The sequence below is a fragment of the Camarhynchus parvulus genome, chromosome 27 (assembly GCF_901933205.1).
Source record: "Camarhynchus parvulus chromosome 27, STF_HiC, whole genome shotgun sequence".
Taxonomy (NCBI): domain Eukaryota; kingdom Metazoa; phylum Chordata; class Aves; order Passeriformes; family Thraupidae; genus Camarhynchus; species Camarhynchus parvulus.
This window is the reverse complement of record NC_044597.1, coordinates 2291578-2318124: the sequence shown is the minus strand read 5'-3', so window position 1 is coordinate 2318124 and position 26547 is coordinate 2291578. Positions and strand designations below refer to the sequence as shown.

Genomic DNA, 26547 nt, shown 5'->3' with positions numbered 1-26547 from the left:
TTCCATTCCTTTTCCTTTCAAACCTTCCGATGAAATCCTTTCTTCTATTCTTTTAGTATAGTTTTAATATATCATTTTCTTTTAATATAATATATATCATAAAATAATAAATTAGCCTGCTGAAACATGGAGTCAAGATTCTCATCTCTTCCCTCGTCCTGGAGCCCCTGTGAACACCTCTACAAAGTGGTCTCTTGCTTTTCTCTGGGAAGGGAAATGTGGCCACACTCCAGGGGTGGTGACTCCACCACCTCCCTGGGCAGCCCTCCCAAGGCCTGAGTGCCCTGATTTGATCTGAATCTCTCCTGGATCAGCTCAAAGCCATTCCCAGGTCCTGTCACTGCAGGCAGAGCACAAGAGACCAACCCCACCTCACTGCAGGTGTGGTGTGACCCGCTCTGAGCACCTCTTCACACTGAACAACCCAAGCTCCCCCTGCCATCCCCCAGAAGAGAAATACTTTCTAGTCCATTTGTGAGCCTTGTTGCTCTTTGTGGAAACCCAGGGCACAGGGAATATTTCTGTGTCTGCTCTGGGGTGCCCTGACCCCCAGGGGAGCTCTGACTTTGATCCTCATTCATGGAGAAAGTTTCCTAAATTTCAAGATAGACTGGAATCCCAAAAATGTGAAATGGATTATAGACAGCAGTGTAGGTGTATCACTGGGTGAGAAATTGAGGTTTTGGGATTTTTAGTGTGTTGTGGATGGAAGCAAGATGGAGGGCACAGGGTGTTGTCCTGGGTTTCTTCTTCATGCTTCTTCTTCCTTCTTCTCCATGGATTTGGGTGGCATTTTGTAATTGGGCAGAAAAGTCCTCATTGGGATCAGTTATTGTGTTAAAAGGGAAAATAATCTAGGTGTCAGTTCTTAATTGGACAGTTTAGTCTTAAAAGACCTTGTAACCAGACATTGTTGGCCATTTTGTGCCTTCTAATGAAAAGCTGCTGAACTTACAGCAGTGAGACTGTTTTACTGATGAGAAATAATAAACACCTGAGTCTGAACATGAGCTACTGTCTCAAGTGCCTTCAAACCCAAAGAACCAAAAAAACCCAACAACTGGTACCACCACAGCTCTTCACTGGACAACTCCAGTCCCTCAAAGTCCTTTTTAAAGTGAGAGGTCCAGAACTGAGAGCAGCACTGGAGCTGCAGCCTCACCAGCACAGTTCAGGGGTGATCACTGCGCTGCTCTTGGTACAAGCCAGGCTGCCGTTGTCTCTCTTGGCCGCTTGGGCTCAGTGTTGGCTCACAGCTGGAGCCAGCACTGCCAGGTCCCTTCCTGCTGAGCAGCTCCTGAGCCGCTCCTCCCCAGCCTGGAGCTGCCGGCGCTGCTGTGACCCCAGTGCAGGAGCAGCACTTGAACCTCGTGCCCTGAGCTTTGCCCCCTGATCGAGTCTGTTCAGGCCTCTCTAGAACCTTCGTGAGGTTCTGTTCTCCTGCTGATGCTGCTTCGTGCTTGTCTGGTTTTCTCTGCAGCTGAAACTCTGGGGAGGTAAAACCTTGAGAGCCTTGGTACTCCATGGCATGGAAATGTTTGTGTGCTGCACTAAGATGGAACTTTGAGTCTCTGATGGCTTCAGAACCTCTCAGAATTCTATTCTTTATCACCTTTTTGACATTTCCAGCTGTGCTGCAGCCATTAAACCTGTGAAAGTCTGAAACCTGTGGCTCCCAAATCTCTAGCCTGACACAGGCTGTGGGATGTGAGGGGTTAGGGTTTTCACTGTCCTGGATGATGGAGTCTGGCTCTGTGTCAGGGACAAGGAACTCGTGCCAACACTCCTGGAGTTGTTTGCAATGGCAGCAGGGCAGTTACAGGCAAAATAAGCCCGACAAAGGACCCACGTTAACAGAGGATTAACCCTTAAATGCAATAACCTGTTGCATATTCATACACCTCATCCATGATGCATAAATTCCATTCAAACACAGGATTCTGTCTGGTCAGTGTCAGCTTCTTCTTCTGAATCCTGACAGCATCTTCAGGGCTCAGCAAGGCAGGAAGAAGTTCATTTCTTCTGCTAATGGAACAATAAATTCTCTTTCTCTGAAAGATTTTGGTGTCCTGTGGCTGCTATCTGGTGTGAGTACCTCATTCCTTTCTTAAAAAAATATCCCCCATACACAGCTTCTATTTTAACATTATGTTATAATCTAAAACTATATTTAACACACTACTTAAGACAATTCATACAACATCACTTTCTAACATAACACATACAATATTCATTTTAATATTTGTGAAAAGCCAATCACAAAATACGCATTTTTCACATTTGTTATTTTGCCTTTTATTAAAAATTTCTGTTTCCAACACTACCACAGAAGTACCACTGAAAAACAGAAAAGCTAAAACCAGAGGCATCACCCCCCCACACACTTTATAATGCATTTCTGCCCTCCTTTTCCTGCCCACTCTATTCATAGCTCAATCCTTCCTGCTGTGCCCAAAACAACTCCCCAAGTGCAGGCTGTGGTGAGGGGAGGACCCCTTAACCTCATTCCACTTTGGCTTGTGGTCTAACGTCTGCTGTTCTTTTCCACAGCCTCTCCCCTGCCTGCCACGTGCCGCCCCAACCCCTTGGTGCTGCACTTTCCAGAGGAAGTGGTTTTTGTGGCGGGCTGCAGGCGAGCACCAGTGGTGACCCAGATCTCGGTTGTGGCGTCATGGAACTTGTGCTGTGGCCTCTTCCTGCCCCAGCTGGGCCACCAGCCCCTTTGCACCCTGTGGAAAATGGATATTTTGTGATTGGCTTTTTGCAAATATTCAATTTTTTTCAAATATTTTTTCAATTTTTGCAAATATTCTGTCAGAAAGTTATGCTGTATTAATTCTTTTAAGTAATGTGTTAAATATAGTTTTAGGTTATAACATAATGTTTAAATGGAAACTATGCCATGTAAGATACTTTTTTAAAGAAAGGACTCGCAGCAAGATAGCAGCCACAGGACACCTAAATCCTTCAGAGAAAGAGAATTTATTGCTCCATTATCAGGAGAAACGAACTTCTTCCCACCTAGCTCAGCCCTGAAGACACCTTAGGATTCAGAGGAAGAAGTTGACACTGACCAGACAGAATCCTGTGTTTGAATAGAATTTATGCATCATGGATGAGGTGTATGAATATGCAACAGGTTGTTGTTTTTAAGGGTTAATCCTCTGTTAACATGGGTCCTTTTTCGGGCTTATTTTGCCCAGAAAGAGGTACCTGGACTGTCTGTAACTTTTTGTTACTATTGTCTCATATTTTCCTAAATCCAAATTGTCCAAATTTCTATTATTCTAATTATATTGCTATTTTTATAACCATTTTATTACCATTACACTTTTACAATTTCAAAAACAAGTGATTGCTGTTTTTCACACACCTCCTGTCCTGCTGGGTTATTTCCTGGCTTTACTTTGCTCTGTGGTTTTTGTAGCTCGAAATAAACAAGAAAATGCAGGGAAGGGGGGGCACGTTGTGGTGGTGGGAGATTGGCAGCCTGATATCTGAAAGTGGCTTTTGTGAAAAACACCAATCACTTGGTTTTAAAATTTTAAAAGTTTAATAGTAATAAAATAAATTATTTTTCTCTGAAAGATTTAGGTGTCCTGTGGCTGCTATCTTGGTGTGAGTCCTCTCTTTAAAAAAAATATCTTCCATAGCACAGTTTCTATTTAAAATTATGTTATGACCTAAACTCTATTTAACACACTACTTAAGAAAATTAATACAGCAAAACTTTCTAACATAACACACATAATATTCATTTTAATATTTGCCAAAAACCAATCATAAAATACACATTTTTCACAGCTTTGAAGCAGACCTTGCAAATTCAGGGTTTTGCAGGTCACATGCCAGAGTGAAGCCATTTTAGTCAAAATATTTAACTCATCTCCCACTTGGCAAATCCTGCCCCTGGGGTCAGTTTAACCTGGAAGAGGAAAGACTCAGGTGTGGAAACAGAAGCAGCACAGTCCTTAACTCTTGCCCTTTCATCTGGGAGTGAGTTTGAAGTGCAACATAAAAAAATGACTATGATTGTTAATTTTAAAAAGTGATGTTAAAGGTAAATGAGTATGGCAAGTTTTCTTTCACATCCCTGAAAGTTTCTGGGATGAGGTGAATTGGTTGGAAATTGTGAAATGCAATGACTTATGACTTGTTATATAAATCAAATATGGTCTAGGCAGCTGGGCAAACACAAATCCTCCCTGTCTCTGTCCCACAGCCCTGACCGCTCTGCATGATCTGAAAGTGCAGAGGAGCAGGGATGGGGAAGAGGTTTCACAGTGACTTCTGAGAGCCAGAGAGGAGTTTGATCAGAGGATCCATGTTTAGCCCTGAAAGAATTTTCTCCCAAGGTTGCTGACACAGAAACCAAGAAAGAAAGAAGGATAACTAAGAGAAACCTGAACTGCCTATTCCAATGAGCACTTTGGTAACCAATGAGTAAAATGCAAACTTATGAATTTTGAAAGAATGTATAAAAAGCATGCAGGCTCTAATAAAAAGTTTGGAGCCTTCTGAAAATGGAGTGTGGCTTTGTGTTGTCTCCATCTCAAGTATGACACCTTAGGATTTCAGCTTTCATGTTTTTCATGTGTTTGTAATCCTGCAGTTCTTTCCTGTAGAACTCTAAACTCCACACACAGTGAGAGCTGCTGCTTTCCCATTCTGATCAGACACAACAATTGGGAATCAAGGACACCTCACTGCCTCAGGCCATGAGAGATGTGAACAAAAGTGAGTTGGGGGAGCAAACTGGGGGTAAATAACTTCATTACCTGAAGCTGAAATTGGAAGATTAACCCCCAATATGCAAATGGAGCAAACTTATAAAAGTGTGAAAACCTGTGACCTGTGGTCCATTTGGGGTGTAGCCCCTGGGGGGACTTTGTCTGCCCAGAATGTACCTGAAGGCCCTTCAATAAATATAACCACTTTTTATCCCCTTGATTTTGTCTGGCCTCTGTGTTTAGGGAGTCCCAAAAGGCATCAGAAGATGTTGGAGAAATTGATGTCACAAAAGGAGAAGATTTCCCCTCCAGACTTGCCAGGGACAGACAGAACCTGGAGGCAAAGGGGGCCCATTGGTGTCATCAGTGCAAAGCAGGTGCCCCCCAGGAGTGGGGGACAGCAGAGCTCAGGGTCCTGGGCACCCCACAGCAGCACCAAGCTGGGCCTGTGACCAGTGCCCTGAGTGTCACCATGATATTTTCTGAAAAATCCTTTTGCCAGGATCTTGTTCTCCTTAGAAGCTGAGAGGCCTCAGAAATGAAATGTAAACAATAATTATCTGCTGCTGTGGAATGCAACAGGTGCATCTGTGATTGGTCTCATGTGGTTGTTTTTAATTAATGGCCAATCCCAGTCCAACTGTCTCAGACTCTCTGGTCAGTCACAAGATTTTATTATCATTCCTTTCTATTCCTTTCAAGCCTTCTGATGAAATCTTTTCTTCTATTCTTTTAGTGTAGTTTTAATATATAATTTTCTTTTAATATATATAATAAAATAATAAATCAGCCTTCTGAAACATGGAGTCAAGATTCTCATCTCTTCCCTCGTCCTGGGACCCCTGTGAACACCATCACACCCTGAGTGTGGCCAAGCCATGATTTTGGTGTCTGCAGCCAGCCCAGCCTGCCTTTGGGGCGAGGGGCTCTCCTTTCTCTCTCCCCACTGTCCTCCCACAGCACAGATGTCCTACAAAAGGACTTTATTCCCACCTCCATGCTGGATCCAATCCCTTCCCTCCTGCCCCCAAAGCTCAGCTGGAAGGGTGAAGCAATGCCTCGAACAACAAATAAAAAAGACAAACAAGTTTCTCATTTTTTATAAGAATTGTTTGATAACAGCCAAAAGAAATGCCAAGACATCTGGTGGGTGCCAGGACAGTTCATGGATTAGCAGCATGCAGATGCCACAGGCAAGCACAGCTCCAAGGTGGGCACACATGGACAGGTAAATATTTCAGTACATTTTTATGCAGTTGTTACAAAAAGAACTTGGGAGATCTCAGGTTGTTAGAAGTAAACAAAAAGAACAAAAGTGTTTTGTTGTTTTACTAAACACAAAACCAAATCTTAAACTGGTTTAAATTAAGATGTTAGGGTCAGATAGACTTGAAAAAGAAATCCTTTTTAATCTTTCTTCTGTGATATTGAAGTGACAATTTCACCGAATTTGGGACTTCTGGGAGACTGCAGCTCATCCTTTAGGGAAAAAATGGGATATTTTGCTCTGATCTAGCAAAAGGTGACAGGACGGTACATCCTGGGTCAATCTCCCCTTGCTTTTCAAAGTGTTTCATTTGCACCTGAAAAGGTTTCTGGGGGTGCATCCTGAAATGTGAAAAAATATCCTAAAGCTACCAAAATAGGCAAAATTCCCGTTCAGATGATATTTCGAACTTGGGAGATCTCAGGTTGCTAGAAGTAAACAAAAAGAACAAAAGTGGTTTGTATTTTTACTGAACACAAAACCAGATCTTAAACTGGTTTAAATTAAGAAGTGTTATGGTCAGATAGACTTTAAAAATAATAAAAAATATCCTTTTTCTTTTTTTTTTTCTGTGATATTGAAGTGGCAATTTCACTGAATCTGGGACTTCTGGGAGACTGCAGCTCATCCTTTAGGGAAAAAATGGGATATTTTGCTCTGATCTAGCAAAAGGTGACAGGACAGTGCATCCTGATTCAGTTTCCCTTTGCTTTTCAAAATGTTTCATTTGCACCTGAAAAGGTTTCTGGGGATGCACCCTGAGATATGAATACCCTAAAGCTACCAAAATAGGAAAAAATCCCATTCAGGTGATATTTAGCTTGCAGTTTTTAACACACAGCATTGCAGAACTCATCATTTTAATGGAAGTAACAACTTGGCAATGTGTAATTATAGCAAAGTGTGCTTCATGCAAAAGAGGCACAGTGTGGTGAATGACCCAAACATCTGGAGGGGGCAGAACGCTGGAAATCCTTCATTTTGAGCAGTTTTATAGCAATGCAAATAAAGCAATTTAGAATCTCATGGCTGGTGTGATGTGTAAGAGCAGCAGGGGATGTCCCTTGCACGAGGAATTTCCCTGAGCTCCCTCTTGCCCACGATGCTCTCTCAAAGCTGATGGGTTTGGTACTTCAGGACTGCCCCAGCTCGTTCCTCTCAGTCCTGTAACAAAAACAAAGGTTTGTTAAATCATTATTTAGGTTACAGCTGCACAATTGTAGAGCTGAAGTGTCCAGGCAAGAGAAGAAACAGACACTGGGAAAAGCTGATATATTAGAATTTATATTAAAGTCAATAACCATCAAACTTTCCCAGGTGAGGGGAGAAATCTGATGGGTGAATGCAGGCAAGGGAAGGGATGGATGTAGAAATAAAAGGGAGAAATGTCTTGAAAGGAAAAAAAAATTCTTATGGACCAGGAAGAGCACTTGAGGGGTGGGTGAAAATGGTATGGCCAGAGAAGGGAGGGATTTTACTGTTGGGAGAAGTCTGGATAGATTCCATAGACAGCTGTTCCAGAAAAAAGGAGCATTCACAGCTGAAGAACCAATCCAGACGTTTTCTGAACCCCCCAAGCCTCCTCACCTTTTTATTCTTCCACACAAGCACTGTCATCAGCCCGTTAAAAATGACTGCTTTTATTAAAACGATTTTGAGGCCCAGCTGTGACAAAGACATGGTGTTCAAGTGCTCATCTGGAAAAAAAGCAGAAAATGAGAGTTAAAAGAGCACTGAGACATCCTCATGTCCCACACAGACTTAAAAGCTCTTTTTAACCGAGTTGTTCCATTGTGTCATGGAGTCAGCTGGTATGGCAGGAAACGAGATAGGGAGTAGGACTCAGAGAGTTTAATTTCTTCCATTCAATAACCACTTAATTATCCAATATGCCACTCTGCCAGCCACCTAACTGGTTTTAAATACTGTGCACTGTGAACCCAGGATGCTGGAGCAGCCCTCCTTCCTCCCTCTAATTTTTTTTTAAGATGGGCAGGGGGAAAACAATTCAGATTTTAATCATATAACAAAATTTTATTTGAATTTTATCGTAATCTAAGTTACAAAACCATTAGTATTTGAAAATAATATAAATCTCTATTATATAGTATTGAAAAATATATATTGTATAAATATACATTATATAATGTATAAATATATAATTGTATAATATTTAAATATATAATTTATATAATAATATAAAAGAAATATATTTCTTTTATATATTTCTTTTAAATATATATATATTTATATATATTCTTCATTAGACACCCATTCTTTTATACATTCTCCATTAGAAACCCTTTCTTTTATACCTTCTTTATTAGAAACCCATTCTTTTCTATATTCTTCGTTAGAAACCCTTTATTTCATACATTCTTCATTAGAAACCCTTTATTTTATATATTCTCCATTAGAAACCCATTCTTTTCTATATTCTTCGTTAGAAACCCATTTTTTCACACGTTCTTCTTTAGAACCCCATTATTTCCTATATTCTTCATTAAAAACCCATTCTTTTATATATTCTTCATTAAAAACCCATTCTTTTATACATTCTTCATTAGAAATCCATTCTTTTATACACCATTCTGATACAGGTGGACCTGACTGGTCATTTAATCAACACCATTGGCTAATTAAGAAGACACCCTTTGGTAAACATCTTATAAGAAATCAACTGTTTCAAACAGCAGCTGCAAGATTGTTTTAATTCTTTCTCTCAGCCTTCTCAAAACTGCCCAGAACAATTCCTGGGAAAGTTTATCTGGCTTTTCTCTCTCTGTGACTAAATTGTGAGCATCCCCACAGCCCAGCCTCAGTGACCCCTGAGCACAGAAACCACCTGCTAACTGCTGTTCCACGAGGTGCTTGTGCACCCAAAATAACCCAGCTCCTCTGAAAGGTGAAATGCAGCAGTGCTGACTCATAGCAGGACCTGGAACCACTCTGGTGTGGGCAGCAGAATGATGTTTTTCTCAAGATTTTAAACTGTGAGCAGCAGCAGCAGCTCTGTGGTGAGTCAGAGCAAGAGCATGACTACGCTGCATAAAATTATCAGCTTGGATCAGCAAGGCTGCATGAACACCACAACTTTCAGCCTTGATGGTTAAAACCTGTGGGGGCCCTTTTGGGGAAATTTTCTTTCTTTTTGCTGCTTCAGAAAGAATTCTGCAAGCAGGGAAAACCAGCAAAAACTTGGGAAGATGTGGATGTGACAGTCTGGTCAGAGAAAGAGAAAGCCAGATAAGCTTTCTTTATATATGATATGATATGATATGATATGATATGATATGATATGATATGATATGATATGATATGATATGATATGATATGATATGATATGATATGATATTACATTACATTACATTACATTACATTACATTACATTACATTACATTACATTATATATTTTCCCATTAATTGGGAAGCTTTAGGGAGCTGGGAATAAACAATGATAATCAGATATTAAACAATCTGCAGGTGGTGATTTTTAACAATCTCTTTTGCTGTTTTCCTCATAAGGTTGTTTACAAATGAGTGTCTTGTTAATTGGCCAATCATGTGAAATGTATTTATTGGTTTCTCTGGGTCTGGATTGAAGGCACTTGAGACAGTAGCTCATGTTCAGACTCAGGTGTTTGTTTATTATCTCTTATCAGTAAAACAGTCTCACTGCTGTGAGTTCGGCAGCTTTTCATTAGAAGGCACAAAATGGCCAACAATCTCTTGGTACACGATCTTTTAAAGCTAAACTATCCAATTAAGAACTGACACCTAGATTATTTTCCCTTTTAACCCAATAACTGATCCCAGTGTGGACTTTTCTGCCCAATTACAAAATGCCACCCAAACCCAAGAAGAAGAAGGAAGAAGAAGCATGAAGAAGAAACCCAGGACAACACCCTGTGCCCTCCATCTTGCTTCCATCCACAACACACTAAAAATCCCAAAACCTCAATTTCTCACCCAGTGATACACCTACACTGCTCTCTATAATCTATTTCACATTTTTGTGGATTCCAGTCTAGCTTGAAGTCTGGGAAACTTTCTCCATGAATGAGGATCAAAGTCAGAGCTCCCCTGGGAGTCAGGGCACCCCAGAGCAGACAGAGAAATATTCCCAGTGCCCTGGGTTTCTACAATATTGATTAAATGACCAATCAGGTCCCACTGTAGCTAACTAAGGTATAAAAGGGGAGAGGATCAAATAAATGGGATTTTGCCTTCTGATACAACTCTGTGTCATCTCTGACTCAATGGTGACAGGAAGACATTTAATTCAGGGCCAACTTTTCTCCTAAAATGCTGTGTTACATACCTGTCCTGAAGTGGAGGGACAGCCCTGTGACACAGACAGCACTGGCACCTGCAGAGAGGGACAATAAATTGAATTAACTACAAAAATGTTCTTCTTCAGAGGTCTGTGATGGTATCTCTGCTTAGAAGGGCTAAATTAGGATTTCTGGCCAACAAACCCTGCCATAAACACTCTTTTCTCTTTTTCAGGACAAACATAAAATATGATCTAATTAAACTTCAGTGTCCCTTTGGACAAAGGAATTTCAAGCTTTCTATCCCCCCACAGTGTGTTCTGCTATGACTGTGCCAATCTGCTGATCCTTAACCCTGTTTCCAGCAAGGAGGAAGGAGAGACCATAAAAAAGGAGAGACAATAATCAAAACGATCAAAAAAGTGTTTTCTGTTCAAGAGAGAGGGAGAAATGTGGGAAATGGATTTGTAGGGAATTCTCCAAGCCTGGCAGAAGGCTCAGTGTGCATCTGTGTGCAAACCTGGAGATAAGAAATGCTGACTTGGAAATGCCATGAAACAGGACAGACATTGCTGAGAGAGAAATGGAACTAGAAACAAGTTTCAAAGGATGGTTTTATAAATAAGATTAGATTTATTTGGAGAAATAGAATATGAAAGATGGACTGTAGTAGGAGCCACGAGGGGTAGTTTAGATGATTGGCTTTATGGCATTTACAGCATGGGGTGGCAAAATCTGGCAGGCCAAGAAACATTTAAAATGTTTCCCTTTTCCATGCTGAACAATCCCAATTCAGCCTTGAGAGATTAAGTAATACTGTTTCTTGGGAGAAGGAACTATTGCTTGCCAGAGGCTTACAGTGTGGGAAATGAATTTATAGAAAATTCTCCAAACAAGTTTGAAAAGGTGGCCTTACAAATAAGACTGGATACTTTAGAGAAATAGATCTATGAAAGATATATTGTAGTAAGACTAAGTAAAATTACCCACAAGGGGTAATTTTAGATTATTTGCTTTAAAGCATTTACAGTGTGGTGTGGCTAAAGCTGACAGGCTAAGAAACACTTATAATGTAATTAGGAAATAATTAGCTTCTGATTGTGATGGCGTGAATTATAACATCTGTATTGTCTCACCCTTCACATGAGAGAAAAGACTGGATACTTTACAGAAATAGAATTATGAAAGATATATTGTAGTAGGAACCACGAGGGGTAATTTGAGATGATTTGCTTTAAGGGATTTACAGCACGGGGTGGCGAAAGCTCATAGGCCAAGAAACATTTATAGTGTATTGTAATTAGGAAATAATTAGCTTCTGATTGTGGTGATGTGAATTACAACATCTGTATTGTCTCACCCTTCACATGAGACTGAAAATGGAATAGAAGCTTTTAAAACACCTCTCAGTTACCCCATCTCTGGATCAGAAAAAGATTAATCTGACAAGAAAACAGAGGCAACAAAGCAACATTCCTCTGTCTTGTGGAGCTGCAGCCCAGCCCCGCTCACACCCAGAGCACCCAGAGCACCTCCAACCCTGGTGACAGCCCCAGAAATGCCCTTACCACTCTCAGGGTCCTCTCCCTCCAGCTCTCCAAAGCCCTCGTGGCTGGCAGCACAGTGCAGCTGGTCCCTCCTGGCCCAGTAGGTGGACAGGTAGCTGGACTCCTCACGGTCCCCGTCAGTGGCCACCCCCACCACAGCAGATGTGTGCTGCTCAGCTGAGCTCAGAGTCAGCTTCTTAGGGGAGTAATCTGTGATGAGACACATCTCCAGATCCTGGGCATCTTTGGAGGTCAGCCTGTAGACTGAGGGGGATGGAGTAACTTCTGCAAAGAGGAGAAAAGAAAATTTAGGTCAGATTACACATCCATAGTTCCTACAGTCTTACATAGAGCCACTTGGAAATGCAGGATTCTCCATTATTCCAGTGGGAAGCTGCCTGATAATTGGGATTTTGTGCCAGGACACCTTTAGAGAACCAGAACATAATGCAGAAGCTTCTCCTGTAGTGTGGGAGACACAGAGAGGCCAGGCAGGATTCCTGGAGCATCTGAAAAGGCTCATGGACATCACACTTGAACGTCCATACGCAGCCATTCCTCTTGGGGACAGCCCACTGGACTGTCACCATGGCCTGGGGGGTACCCAGGGGTGTGTGTGACAGCTGGAGAGAGCCCCTGAGCTGGAGATTCTCCATTATTCCAGTAGGAAACTGCCTGATCATTGGGATTTTGTGCCAGGACACTTTTAGAGAACCCAAACATCTACAGCAGATCATGCAGAAGCTGCTTCTGTTGTGTGGGAGACACAGAGGCCAAGCAGAATTCCTGGAGCATCTGAAAAGGCCAGGAACGATTTAGGGATGATTTTAGGCCATGATTTAGACTGTCACCATGGCCTGGTGACATCCCAGCCTGATGTCAGCTGGGACTCCCTCACCTCCCCTGCTCTCAGGTTTTTGGAAATAGTGACTGTTTGTTAGGGAGAGGAAGGCAGGAGCTGCTTGATGATAAAATACAGATGTATATTTATATCCCTGTATAAAATGCAGATGAGCCAGGGTAGATCACTGCCATGGAGTACCTGGAAATGAAAGAGAAGAGGAGGAATTTGTCAAGCTGCTCTCTTTCTCTCTCATCACCAGTACTGTGCTTTCTGAAGAGATAAATATCTACCTCACTCCAAGTTAGGGTGTTTTTCTCCTTTTCAATCTGTGCAAAGCTTTGATCTTGAACACATAAAACAATAAAGGCTGTTTTTCACAGGAAGCTTCAGCACTTTTGCAAAATATTAGTTTCCTGTTCTTACTCAGACCGGTGGCTGCCTCTGCTCTGGTGCTGCAGTTCAGTTCCTGTAAGTTCCTTGGTTTGTTTGCCCATGAAGGTTTGAGACAATTTTGGTAAAAAACATCTACTTTAACCACAGCCCTGTGACCTGTTATTCTGGCTTGATGAGGTGATAAATAGAGGTGATGAAAAAACAGCATCTCCAGCACAGGCTGGAAATGCTGTTTATTTATCACCTCTATTTATCACCTCTATTTATCACCTCTATTTACAGGAAAGTGAGAAGCAAATAATGATGCTCTGAGCTTTCCATGCTGCCCAATTTCATCTTTACTGAAGGATGTCTTCCAGGCGTGGAAATGACAAAGGTTCTCAGGAGGTTCATGAGCAGCCACTTGAAGTCTTTTTGTTTTTAAAATGTCACACAGCTGGGTTAATCCATCTCAGAGAGTGGATTAGATTGGCAGAATTGCTCCCTCTGACCCCCAAAATATTTTGTTAACATTGTTGAAAGGAGCAGAAGGGGACATCATAGCAGTGTTCTCCTGAGGTTTAGATGGTGCCCAAGCAGAGTGGGCAATGCCCTTGACAGCTGCCATTCCCCAGATCCTGGTGTGTATTAATAATCTTGAAAATTAGTAAAAAAATCAGCGTAAATGTACCTGGCAAAACCAGAAGTCTCGTCCCAGATCCAAATGTGAATTTGTAATTACTCCCAGAGCTACACAATAGCACAGGTCTCTACAATATCCAGAGCAGCACTGAGTGGAGCCTTCAGCAATTAAATACTCCATTAAAAAATCCTGTTTATCTCTGTGAACACACAGATCCATATACCTGGGACTTTTCCACCTATTGACTTTCTTTTCAGGTGGTATTTTGCATTTGCTCTCCCATTCTCCTTAATATTCCTCTCATATTTGTCCCATTGTTTCCAGACAGCCACCTGCACCACAACTCCTATTCTCCATCTTATTCCTCATTTATTTATTCTACCAGTCAGATTCCTCTCTCAAAAATTAATTTATTTACAAAAAAAAAAAAATTGAAATTTATTCATTTACAAAATCTTGTTTATTTCTTTAAATCTATTTATTTATTTTACTGCACAGCTCCCCTAGGGACTGATGGTGCAGTGAAACCTCCATCATCCCATTTTCTTGGATTTGCCACCGGAATTAGTCAAGAGTAATTCCAATAAAGTTGCCATTTAGTTTTTGACTAAAAAGCTCTTTTTGGTGAGCGATTTCTTTGAGCAATTTCATTGCTCATTCTGCCACTGAACCCTGAGGTTTCAGCATGTGTTAGGAATGTTCCTCCAGTGGGACCAGAGCAAGATCTGGAGCAGCTGCACACAGACATGGTAAATAATGGTAAATCTATGGTAAATTTACCATAATGGTAAATCTGGAGACACCTACATGAACTCAGAGCTCTCATTTACAGCTCCTTTAGCTTGCTGATGGCTCCATATAACCTTCAGATTCTCATTTCTCTCAGATGTTTTTGAAGAGGGTCGAGAGGGTCATTTAAAATAAAATTATTTTCCTCACAGGTTTCCAGAAGGAATTCTTTCCCTATATTGCTTTTTTTAAACTTTAAGAATAAAATAATGTTGAAATTATCTTAAGAATCACTACTATTTTAAGAAATGGAAACGTTACTTTTCAGGTATAAACTCACTCAATTTAGATATTAAACAATCCTAAATATATTTTAAATAAATTTGGAAAATTTGGTACATTTACAACAAATATCAATATCTTGGCAAGTGTTACTTTCTTTCCATTTTACAAAGGCTTTCAAACAAGAGAAGAGGTGTAGGATTTTGGGGAGATTTCTTTTTTTTCATACATTTGTGGCAGCAACAGTCAAAGCACACATTTCTATCCATCCTTTTTTCTTCAGAAAAAAATATTTTGAGGTAAGGATCGCCTTTCCATCCTTCAGTAACTTTGCTTCTTGCCCTATTTCCCCTCTACCCAAATATTTTTCCCACCCTCAGTTTTAAGGCTGGTCCTGCTGTTCTCTACCAATTCCAAATCCTCACTTCCAATGTGCTCCAAGCTTCACCTGGATGCTGTAGGACAAGGTAAATCAACACAAGCTGGCTGTGACATCAACTTGGTGTCACCCTGATCTCCCTGCCCTGTGTCTATATCATTATATTCCTTTATATTCTGTTTATAAACAGAAACCCATCCCTAAGGTTACAGCTCAAGGATCTCCACAGCACTGATCCAATATGTGCATTTTTTGTGTCCAAATAAAATTATGAGTCTGGTTATCCCCAACTATTTCTATCCACATACAAGAAAAGTCATTTTTACCTCCTACAGCTTTATGAAACCAGTTTCACCCTTCTGCATTTTGCTGGTCTGTGCTGGCTCTCACCATTTCACTTCTCCTTTGCTTAAGGAGATTAATGTAGGAGTCCAAATCCTTTGAATTCCCAAGACAAATCCTCTTGCACAGGTAAATCCTCTGCCATGTTCATTCTCAGGAACAGGGAGGGGAGAATATCCTGGCAGCCATGGAAATCACTTAATACCAACTGAAAATTCATTGTCCTGTTGCCAAAATATTGTGGGGTGGTGAAATAGGCAAAATAATTTGTCAGCTGAAAAAAGAACTTCTACCTGAAGTCTACCTGAATTCTACCTGGATTCAGACATACCTGGAGAAACCACCAGTTTGGTTCCAGCTCCAAAGGTAAGCTTGCCATAATTCCCAGAATTACACTGTGACACAGCCCTTTGCAAAATGGTGCCCTGGGGTGGCTGTGTGCTGGGTGAAGGCTGGAGAACATGGCAAGGTTTTGTTGGGAACAGCTCACAGAATGACAGAATAAATATGGTTGGAAAAGACCTTTGAGATCATCAAGTCCAACCTGTGACCCAACATCTCCTCATGGACTAAACCCTGGCACTGAGTGCCCGTCCAGGCTTTGTTAAACCCTCCAGGGATGGTGACACCACCCTCTGAAAGCAGCTTCACCCCTCTGCATTTTGCTGGCCTCTGCTGGCTATCACCATTTCACTTCTCCTTTGCTTGAGGAGATTGATGTAGGAGCCCAAATCCTGTTGAATTCCCAAGACAAATCCTCTTGCACAGGTAAAACCTCTGCCATGTTCGTTCTCAGGAACAGAGAGGGGAGAATATCCTGGCAGCCATGGAAATCACTTAATACCAAGTGAAAATTCATTGTCCTGTTGCTAAAACATTGTGGGACGGCAAAATAGGCAAAATAATTTGTGAGCTGAAAAAAGAACTTCTACCTGAATTCTACATGAATTCTACATGAATTCTACGTGAATTCTACGTGAATTCTATGTGAATTCTATGTGAATTATACCTGAATTCTACCTGGATTCAGACATACCTGGAGAAACCACCAGTTTGGTTCCAGCCCCAAAGATAGGCTTGCCATAATTCCCAGAATTACACTGTGACACAGCCCTTTGCAAAACGCTGCCCTGGGGTGCCTGTGTGCTGGGTGAAGGCTGGAGAACATGGCAAGGTTTTGTTGCAAGCAGCTCTCAGAATGACAGAATAAATATGGTTGGAAAAGACCTTTGAGATCATCAAGTCCAACCTGTGAGCCAACATCTCCTCATGAACTAAACCCTGGCACTGAGTGCCCGTCCAGGCTTTGTTAAACCCTCCAGGGATGGTGACACCACCCTCTGAAAGCAGCTTCACCCCTCTGCATTTTGCTGGCCTCTGCTGGCTATCACCATTTCACTTCTCCTTTGCTTGAGGAGATTGATGTAGGAGCCCAGTTCCTGCTGAATTCCCAAGACAAATCCTCTTGCACAGGTAAAACCTCTGCCATGTTCGTTCTCAGGAACAGAGAGGGGAGAATATCCTGGCAGCCATGGAAATCACTTAATACCAACTGAAAATTCATTGTCCTGTTGCTAAAATATTGTGGGGTGGTGAAATAGTCAAAATAATTTGTCAGCTGAAAAAAGAACTTCTACCTGAAGTCTACCTGAATTCTACCTGAATTCAGACATACCTGGAGAAACCACCAGTTTGGTTCCAGCCCCAAAGGTAGGCTTGCCATAATTCCCAGAATTACACTGTGACACAGCCCTTTGCAAAATGCTGCCCTGGGGTGGCTGTGTGCTGGGTGAAGGCTGGAGAACATGGCAAGGTTTTGTTGCAAGCAGCTTACAGAATGACAGAATAAATATGGTTGGAAAAGACCTTTGAGATCATCAAGTCCAACCTGTGAGCCAACATCTCCTCATGAACTAAACCCTGGCACTGAGTGCCCGTCCAGGCTTTGTTAAACCCTCCAGGGATGGTGACACCACCCTCTGAAAGCAGCTTCACCCCTCTGCATTTTGCTGGTCTGTGCTGGCTCTCACCATTTCACTTCTCCTCTGCTTGAGGAGATTGATGTAGGAGCCCAGTTCCTGCTGAATTCCCAAGACAAATCCTCTTGCACAGGTAAAACCTCTGCCATGTTCATTCTCAGGAACAGAGAGGGGAGAATATCCTGGCAGCCATGGAAATCACTTAATACCAAGTGAAAATTCATTTTCCTGTTGCTAAAATATTGTGGGGTGGTGAAATAGGCAAAATAATTTGTCAGCTGAAAAAAGAACTTCTACCTGAATTCTACCTGAATTCTACATGAATTCTACGTGAATTCTACGTGCATTACGTGAATTCTACCCAAATTCTACCTGAATTCAGACATACCTGGAGAAACCACCAGTTTGGTTCCAGCTCCAAAGGTAAACTTGCCATAATTCCCAGAATTACACTGTGACACAGCCCTTTGCAAAATGGTGCCCTGGGGTGCCTGTGTGCTGGGTGAAGGCTGGAGAACATGGCAAGGTTTTGTTGCAAGCAGCTCTCAGAATGACAGAATAAATATGGTTGGAAAAGACCTTTGAGATCATCAAGTCCAATCTGTGAGCCAACATCTCCTCATGAACTAAACCCTGGCACTGAGTGCCCGTCCAGGCTTTGTTAAACCCTCCAGGGATGGTGACACCACCCTCTGAAAGCAGCTTCACCCCTCTGCATTTTGCTGGTCTGTGCTGGCTGTCATCATTTCACTTCTCCTTTGCTTGAGGAGATTGATGTAGGTGCCCAGTTCCTGCTGAATTCCCAAGACAAATCCTCTTGCACACGTAAAACCTCTGCCATGTTCATTCTCAGGAACAGAGAGGGGAGAATATCCTGGCAGCCATGGAAATCACTTAATACCAAGTGAAAATTCATTGTCCTGTTGCCAAAATATTGTGGGGCGGTGAAATAGGCAAAATAATTTGTGATCTGAAAGAAGAACTTCTACCTGAAGTCTACCTGAATTCTACCTGGATTCAGACATACCTGGAGAAACCACCAGTTTGGTTCCAGCCCCAAAGGTAGGCTTGCCATAATTCCCAGAATTACACTGTGACACAGCCCTTTGCAAAATGGTGCCCTGGGGTGCCTGTGTGCTGGGTGAAGGCTGGAGAACATGGCAAGGTTTTGTTGGGAACAGCTCACTGAATGACAGAACAAATTTGGTTGGAAAAGACCTTTGAGATCATCAAGTCCAACCTGTGAGCCAACATCTCCTCATGAACTAAACCCCCCGTCCAGGCTTTGTTAAACCCTCCAGGGATGGTGACACCACCCTCTGAAAGCAGCTTCACCCCTCTGCATTTTGCTGGTCTGTGCTGGCTCTCACCATTTCACTTCTCCTTTGCTTGAGGAGATTGATGTAGGAACCCAAATCCTGTTGAATTCCCAAGACAAATCCTCTTGCACAGGTAAAACCTCTGCCATGTTCATTCTCAGGAACAAAGAGGGGAGAATATCCTGGCAGCCATGGAAATCACTTAATACCAAGTGAAAATTCATTTTCCTGTTGCTAAAATATTGTGGGGTGGTGAAATAGGCAAAATAATTTGTCAGCTGAAAAAAGAACTTCTACCTGAATTCTACATGAATTCTACATGAATTCTACATTAATTCTACGTGAATTCTACGTGAATTCTACGTGAATTCTATGTGAATTATACCCAAATTCTACCTGGATTCAGACATACCTGGAGAAACCACGAGTTTGGTTCCAGCCCCAAAGATAGGCTTGCCATAACTCCCAGAATTACACTGTGACACAGCCCTTTGCAAAATTGTGCCCTGGGGTGCCTGTGTGCTGGGTGAAGGCTGGAGAACATGGCAAGGTTTTGTTGGGAACAGCTCACAGAATGACAGAACAAATAAGGTTGGAAAAGACCTTTGAGATCATCAAGTCCAATCTGTGAGCCAACACCTCCTCATGAACTAAAACCCCCATCCAGGCTTTGTTAAACCCTCCAGGGATGGTGACACCACCCCTCTGAAAGCAGCTTCACCCCTCTGCATTTTGCTGGTCCGTGCTGGCTCTCACCATTTCACTTCTCCTCTGCTTGAGGAGATTGATGTAGGAGCCCAAATCCTCTTGAATTCCCAAGACAAATCCTCTTGCACATGTGAAACCTCTGCCATGTTCGTTCTCAGGAACAGAGAGGGGAGAATATCCTGGCAGCCATGGAAATCACTTAATACCAAGTGAAAATTCATTGTCCTGTTGCTAAAATATTGTGGGACGGCACAAAAATAATTTGTGAGCTGAAAAAGAACTTCTAAATTCTACCTGAATTCTACGTGAATTCTACGTGAATTCTATGTGAATTATACCCAAATTCTACCTGGATTCAGACATACCTGGAGAAACCACCAGTTTGGTTCCAGCCCCAAAGGTAAGCTTGCCATAATTCCCAGAATTACACTGTGACACAGCCCTTTGCAAAATGCTGCCCTGGGGTGGCTGTGTGCTGGGTGAAGGCTGGAGAACATGGCAAGGTTTTGTTGCAAGCAGCTCACAGAATGACAGAATAAATATGGTTGGAAAAGACCTTTGAGATCATCAAGTCCAATCTGTGAGCCAACATCTCCTCATGAACTAAACCCCCCATCCAGGCTTTGTTAAACCCTCCAGGGATGGTGACACCACCCTCTGAAAGCAGCTTCACCCCTCTGCATTTTGCTGGTCTGTGCTGGCTCTCACCATTTCACTTCTCCTTTGCTTGAGGAGATTGATGTAGGAGCCCAGTTCCTGCTGAATTCCCAAGACAAATCCTCTTGCACATGTAAAACCTCTGCCATGTTCATTCTCAGGAACAGAGAGGGGAGAATATCCTGGCAGCCATGGAAATCACTTAATACCAAGTGAAAATTCATTTTCCTGTTGCCAAAATATTGTGGGGTGGTGAAATAGGCAAAATAATTTGTGAGCTGAAAAAAGAACTTCTACCTGAATTCTACCTGAATTCTACAATCCTGAATTCTACCCAAATTCTACCTGAATTCAGACATACCTGGAGAAACCACCAGTTTGGTTCCAGCTCCAAAGGTAAGCTTGCCATAATTCCCAGAATTACACTGTGACACAGCCCTTTGCAAAATGGTGCCCTGGGGTGGCTGTGTGCTGGGTGAAGGCTGGAGAACATGGCAAGGTTTTGTCGCAAGCAGCTCTCAGAATGACAGAATAAATATGGTTGGAAAAGACCTTTGAGATCATCAAGTCCAATCTGTGAGCCAACATCTCCTCATGAACTAAACCCTGGCACTGAGTGCCCATCCAGGCTTTGTTAAACCCTCCAGGGATGGTGACACCACCCTCTGAAAGCAGCTTCACCCCTCTGCATTTTGCTGGTCTGTGCTGGCTGTCATCATTTCACTTCTCCTTTGCTTGAGGAGATTGATGTAGGTGCCCAGTTCCTGCTGAATTCCCAAGACAAATCCTCTTGCACACGTAAAACCTCTGCCATGTTCGTTCTCAGGAACAGAGAGGGGAGAATATCCTGGCAGCCATGGAAATCACTTAATACCAAGTGAAAATTCATTGTCCTGTTGCCAAAATATTGTGGGGCGGTGAAATAGGCAAAATAATTTGTGATCTGAAAGAAGAACTTCTACCTGAAGTCTACCTGAATTTCTACCTGGATTCAGACATACCTGGAGAAACCACCAGTTTGGTTCCAGCCCCAAAGGTAGGCTTGCCATAATTCCCAGAATTACACTGTGACACAGCCCTTTGCAAAATGGTGCCCTGGGGTGGCTGTGTGCTGGGTGAAGGCTGGAGAACATGGCAAGGTTTTGTTGGGAACAGCTCACTGAATGACAGAACAAATTTGGTTGGAAAAGACCTTTGAGATCATCAAGTCCAACCTGTGACCCAACACCTCCTCATGAACTAAACCCCCCATCCAGGCTTTGTTAAACCCTCCAGGGATGGTGACACCACCCTCTGAAAGCAGCTTCACCCCTCTGCATTTTGCTGGTCTGTGCTGGCTCTCACCATTTCACTTCTCCTTTGCTTGAGGAGATTGATGTAGGAACCCAAATCCTGTTGAATTCCCAAGACAAATCCTCTTGCACAGGTAAAACCTCTGCCATGTTCATTCTCAGGAACAGAGAGGGGAGAATATCCTGGCAGCCATGGAAATCACTTAATACCAAGTGAAAATTCATTTTCCTGTTGCTAAAATATTGTGGGGTGGTGAAATAGGCAAAATAATTTGTCAGCTGAAAAAAGAACTTCTACCTGAATTCTACATGAATTCTACATGAATTCTACATTAATTCTACGTGAATTCTACGTGAATTCTACGTGAATTCTATGTGAATTATACCCAAATTCTACCTGGATTCAGACATACCTGGAGAAACCACGAGTTTGGTTCCAGCCCCAAAGATAGGCTTGCCATAATTCCCAGAATTACACTGTGACACAGCCCTTTGCAAAATTGTGCCCTGGGGTGCCTGTGTGCTGGGTGAAGGCTGGAGAACATGGCAAGGTTTTGTTGGGAACAGCTCACAGAATGACAGAACAAATAAGGTTGGAAAAGACCTTTGAGATCATCAAGTCCAACCTGTGAGCCAACATCTCCTCATGAACTAAACCCTGGCACTGAGTGCCCGTCCAGGCTTTGTTAAACCCTCCAGGGATGGTGACACCACCCTCTGAAAGCAGCTTCACCCCTCTGCATTTTGCTGGTCTGTGCTGGCTCTCACCATTTCACTTCTCCTCTGCTTAAGGAGATTCATGTAGGAGCCCAAATCCTGTTGAATTCCCAAGACAAATCCTCTTGCACATGTAAAACCTCTGCCATGTTCGTTCTCAGGAACAGAGAGGGGAGAATATCCTGGCAGCCATGGAAATCACTTAATACCAAGTGAAAATTCATTGTCCTGTTGCTAAAACATTGTGGGACGGCAAAATAGGCAAAATAATTTGTGAGCTGAAAAAAGAACTTCTACCTGAATTCTACCTGAATTCTACATGAATTCTACGTTAATTCTACGTGAATTCTACGTGAATTCTATGTGAATTATACCCAAATTCTACCTGGATTCAGACATACCTGGAGAAACCACCAGTTTGGTTCCAGCTCCAAAGATAGGCTTGCCATAATTCCCAGAATTACACTGTGACACAGCCCTTTGCAAAACGCTGCCCTGGGGTGGCTGTGTGCTGGGTGAAGGCTGGAGAACATGGCAAGGTTTTGTTGGGAACAGCTCACAGAATGACAGAACAAATTAGGTTGGAAAAGACCTTTGAGATCATCAAGTCCAACCTGTGAGCCAACACCTCCTCATGAACTAAAACCTGGCACGAGCGCCCATCCAGGCTTTGTTAAACCCTCCAGGGATGGTGACACCACCCTCTGAAAGCAGCTTCACCCCTCTGCATTTTGCTGGTCCGTGCTGGCTCTCACCATTTCACTTCTCCTCTGCTTAAGGAGATTGATGTAGGAGCCCAAATCCTGTTGAATTCCCAAGACAAATCCTCTTGCACATGTAAAACCTCTGCCATGTTCATTCTCAGGAACAGAGAGGGGAGAATATCCTTGCAGCCATGGAAATCACTTAATACCAAGTGAAAATTCACTGTCCTGTTGCCAAAATATTGTGGGGCGGCACAAAAATAATTTGTGATCTGAAAGAAAAACTTCTACCCGAATTCTACCTGGATTCTTCCTGAATTCAGACATACCTGGAGAAACCACCAGTTTGGTTCCAGCCCCAAAGGTAGGCTTGCCATAATTCCCAGAATTACACTGTGACACAGCCCTTTGCAAAATGGTGCCCTGGGGTGCCTGTGTGCTGGGTGAAGGCTGGAGAACATGGCAAGGTTTTGTTGCAAGCAGCTCACAGAATGACAGAATAAATATGGTTGGAAAAGACCTTTGAGATCATCAAGTCCAACCTGTGACCTAACACCTCCTCATGGACTAAACCCTGGCACTACTGTATGAAGATGCTCCGCAAAGAAAAGTAAATAATGCATTGTAACCATAACATCACCTTGTTGGACTCAGCTCCTCTATCCAGCCTGTCCAGATCCCTCTGCAGGGCCCTTCTACCCTCCAGCAGCTCCACACATGCTCACCAACATTACTGGTTGGTGATCCAGTAATGTTCACCATTACTGCTGAACCTCTATCACCTCAGCATAAATCAGCCCTTCCTTCAGCCCCATTCCTCTGCCTGCTCAATTCATCATCTCTGTGCTCTGTCCTCTCTCTCCAGGCAGCAGCAGCACCTGTGTCCATCCCTGTGTGCACACACAACATCTCAGGCTCTGTTTGGAGCCTCCTGACTGCTGCTGCTGAGTCCCACCAGGCTGCTCTCTCTTCTTGCAATGTCTGCCCTCCTTTGCAGGCTGCACTTCATGTTGTAATGATTCACACTTGGAATCTTAGCAACATGGAATTGTTCAGGTTGGAAAAGCCCTCCAAGACCATGAAGTCCAACCCATACCCCAGCAGTGCCATGTTCACCCCTAAACCATGAAATTTAGCAAGGAGTGTCCAAACACATCCTCCCAATACCAATTTTGGCCCATGTGGGAAACCCAAATCCATGGCAGGGCTGCCAACATTGTGCTTCCCAAACAACCAAGAACAAGAGAGAAATGAAGCAATTCCAGCTCCCAGGCCAAGGGCTTGCTCACCTGGCAGGACTGAAAGCACTGTCCCCTTGCCAAAAATGACTCCGGCTGCCACATTTACACCCTGACACATTTCCTTGCAAAAACTCCTCTGCCAGCCCCGCACCTGATCTCAAGCAAAATTGTTCAGGTTGTGTCACAGACATATTTTCTGAAAAATCCTTTGCTAGGATCTTTTCTCCTGAGAAGCTGAGATGCCTCAGAAAGGAAATGTAAGCAATAATTATCTGCTGCTGTGGAATGCAACAGGTGCATCTGTGATTGGTCTCATGTGGTTGTTTTTAATTAATGGCCAATCACAGTCCAGCTGTCTCAGATTCTCTGGTCAGTCACAAGATTTAATTATCATTCAATTCTATTCCTTTCAAGCCTTCTGATGAAATCCTTTCTTCTATTCTTTTAGTATAGTTTTAGTATATAATTTTATTTTAATATAATATCTATCATAAAATAATAAATCAGCCTTCTGAAACATGGAGTCAAGATTCTCATCCCTTCCCTCATCCTGGGACCCCTGTGAGCACCACCACAAGGTTGGAAAAGCCCTCCAAGACCATGAAGTCCAACCCATACCCCAGCAGTGCCATGTTCACCCCTAAAACATGAAATTTAGTAAGGACTATCCAAACACCTCCTCCCGAACCCCACAACTAACAGGAAACATCCACAGCTTGTGTCATTCCCATTTCTCTCTCTGGGTTGTGGCTCCAGTTCTGCAGCTCCAGCAGTAACCCAGAGATCACTGCTGGAGCTGCTGCAACAGCCTGAACTGCATTTTGCTCCTCCTTTGCAAACATCACCCCTGTTTTTAAGTGGGCTGAAGTTTTCCACTGGAATCAGTGTCCCAAATCTCAGAAATCTTATTTAGTCTCACACATCCCTGCTCTTCCATTTCACTTACTTGTCGTCGCTTTTCCAACAATTCTTTTCCCTAGCACTGACACATTTCCAGAACACACTGGTTAAGCACAAAGTCTCCCACTTCTTTCTCTCAGAACACTAAAACCAGCCCAAATTTCTCCACAAATCCACTGCACTGCTCTTGGTGCAGCTCAGCACTGTCTGTGTCAATGTCAACATTGTTGGGTCCAGCTTGGCTCAGAGGGGAGACAACTCACCTGGGGCAATGAGAAGTCTGGTTCCACTCCCCCAGATCAGTTTTCCCCAGTTTGCAGAGGTCACACAGTGTGACAGCTCATTACAAAATGGCCTGGGATCCCCTCAGCCCTGGGGCTGCCCCCTGCCAGGGGCTCTGAGCAGATTTCCAGAGATCTCCTCTGGCCTCTCTTTGCCCAAACCCCATTTCCCTGCTCAATCCCTGGGGAGAGCTGCACTGGACTGGGGTCACCAAACCTGGCAGAGATGGGCAGAAGTTCCCCCTCAGTTACCAGGGGGCAGTTTGGGATCCCTGCCCCAAAGGCTGCTTGCCCTGCAATGACAGAGGGAAGGGAAGAACCCCCTGGAGCCAGCCTGGGGCAGGGTCTCTGGCACAGGGCTCCTTGCCAGCAGCCCAGATCCCAGCTCCAGGAGGCACCTTGGCAGTGCCAGAGGTGTTCAAACACTGCAAGGAAAATCTTCCTCATCCACAAACCACTAAAGATAGTTTCCAATGGCAAGTGATAAAAGCCACATTACATCAAGTACTAACATTAAATCAGATAAAGGCCTGGAAGATGCTTTGTATGGCTCGATTTTATGTGGTGAGCAAAACTGACTGGATGCCCTTTTCCATTTCTAATTTCTACCATTCTGTGACTTTGAAAGATACATTCCTCTGCTGCTTATAAACCAGGAAATATTACAATTATTATCTATGTCATATGGAATTTTTTTTTGCCCTTTCTACAAGACAGACAATGACAAGGGAAAAAAGGCAGACAAGTCTGGCTCATCCCAATTTTGGCCCATGTGGGAAACCCAAATCCAGGGGACACCTGGGCCATGGCAGGGCTGCCAACATTGTGCTTCCCAAAGCTGTGCCCCTCCAAACAACCAAGAACAAGAGAGAAATGAAGCAATTCCAGCTCCCAGGCCAAGGGCTTGCTCACCTGGTAGCACTGAAAGCACTGTCCCCTTGCCAAAAATGACTCTGGCTGCCACATTTACACGCTGAGACTTTTCCTTGCAAAAACTCCTCTGCCAGCCCCGCACCTGATCTCAAGCACAAAGCACCTGCAATTCCAGGCACCAGCAAAGCTTCCTGGCACACCAGGCTCCATTCCCTGCACAAGGCAACATCTGTTCCCAGCTCCTGCCTGAAAAGCAGCAGCTCCCTTTGCCTTTCTGAATTTTGGGCAGCCATGAGAGACAAGTGCCAGCCATGGCAAGGCTTTCCCAGAACCAGGGGCACCTGCTCCTGCGCAGAGAACTCCTGGGCACCCCACTTTAGGTGTGGGGGGTTTCCAAGGTGGCTCTGAGCCCCCTGGGTGCCCCAGGAGCTGGGCACACTGCGGGCAGCCCAAAGCCAGCTGCTGAG

The 26547-nt window shown here is 43.3% G+C and overlaps 1 protein-coding gene across 1 annotated transcript in view; it reads right to left on the bottom strand.

The window, feature by feature from the left end:
• Positions 1–7024: 7024 nt before the first annotated feature.
• LOC115913994 (M1-specific T cell receptor alpha chain-like) overlaps positions 7025–26547 on the bottom strand; it is a 134339-nt gene continuing 114816 nt past the window's right edge. Inside the window, exons 5-8 of the mRNA XM_030966327.1 lie at positions 11840–12103; positions 10319–10366; positions 7585–7694; positions 7025–7161 (exon numbers count right to left, since the gene is read on the bottom strand). Of these exons, the coding sequence (XP_030822187.1) occupies positions 7156–7161; positions 7585–7694; positions 10319–10366; positions 11840–12103 (428 nt within the window). The 3' untranslated portion in view covers positions 7025–7155. The remainder of the gene's footprint in view (positions 7162–7584; positions 7695–10318; positions 10367–11839; positions 12104–26547) is intronic.